Source organism: Dendrobium catenatum, unplaced genomic scaffold, assembly GCF_001605985.2.
Source record: "Dendrobium catenatum unplaced genomic scaffold, ASM160598v2 fragScaff_scaffold_847, whole genome shotgun sequence".
Classification (NCBI taxonomy): Eukaryota; Viridiplantae; Streptophyta; class Magnoliopsida; order Asparagales; family Orchidaceae; genus Dendrobium; species Dendrobium catenatum.
Window position 1 is genome coordinate 5,517,861 of NW_021319309.1, and position 1,254 is coordinate 5,519,114.

Below are 1,254 nucleotides of genomic sequence, written 5' to 3' on the forward strand. Positions count from 1 at the left end.
ATTTTTTAGAATTTTAAATATTTTTTGCATAATTAATTAATTTACATAATTAAATATTTTGTTGTGTTCTAATTTAATTTTCATTTTATTAACTAAATATTTGTTTATTTAGGACATATTAATATTCCAAATTATTTTATAAAGAAAAAAATAGTTTTTTAATAATTATAATAGATTTAATTCAAAAATTTGATAAATAAAATTTATAAATTAAAGTATGAGAAAGAATATACTATAATTTTTTTTTTTTGTGTTGGAAAATAAAATTATTACTGCATTTTGGAGTTAAAAATGAGTTTTTCTGTTGGAGATACCCTTAGCTTACTCATTCTATGTTGTCTTAAAAGAAGTTAAAAATTAGACTTTGATTGTTATGATGATGATATCTTGAATTAATGGCAGGTGGTGGAAGAATCCCCGAACCCCAACTATTTTCATCCATTCTATGTGTTCTCCATGTACTTGAACGCAGTGGGAGACTTAACGAAAGCTTTCTTGTTGGCCTATCTTCAAAACGATTTTGATGAGGGCTTTGTCTCCCTTATGTATCGTGCTTCGGGGCTCTTCATACCTGGCCTGGCGTCTCACAGTCCAAGAGATTATGTCAATGGAGGGACAATGGCGAAAATAATAGCTCAGAAGATCAGCAACAAATAGGCATGAAGGTGGCTTATGTTTGTACTGCAATGAGTTAATGATGTGGTTAAATAAACTTATCTAGTGTTCTTGTTTCCGTTTTTGTTTGCAATGTAATGAAGCTTAGCTAGTATGGAGGTTCAAGGTGAACGAATTCCAGCAGTTCTTAGTCGTTTGAACTTTGAACTATTCAAAGTTCTATTCAAGGTCTTTTGAATCAACACATCTAGGTCACCTTCTTGAACTTCTAGTAGTATGGCGAGTACCAAGTACAATAATATAACATTGAGGGTGTCACTACGTATAGATTGGGGCTACTTGCCCGATCCACAGGTTCAACTTTTGGAGAAGTTGTTACGTGTGTTCGAAGGCGAATGAGGATGTGCCACGACACCCAGTACATAGCGATATATAACAAAAGGGTGATGTGGCACGTCCTGATTTGCCTCTGAACGATGTCCGATGACAGCACGTAATAATTTCTCCAACTTTTGATTAGCAACAAGCTCTATTGTCGTTCACTTTTATTATTTATGCAATCTATTTAATTTTTTTTTTAAAGGCAAGTTGATTGGCCCTTCCAACTAGTTCATAAACCAAAGCAATTTACAAGTCTAA

General features: G+C 32.8%; 1 protein-coding gene across 1 annotated transcript in view; it reads left to right on the plus strand.

Annotated features, from left to right (window-relative positions):
• Window positions 1–880, plus strand: part of LOC114580172 — a gene marked incomplete at its 5' end in the record, with an annotated part of 4,644 nt that extends 3,764 nt beyond the window's left edge. Inside the window, 1 exon segment of the mRNA XM_028696852.1 lies at window positions 403–880. Coding sequence (XP_028552685.1) covers window positions 403–657 — 255 coding nt within the window.
• Window positions 881–1,254: the final 374 nt, after the last annotated feature.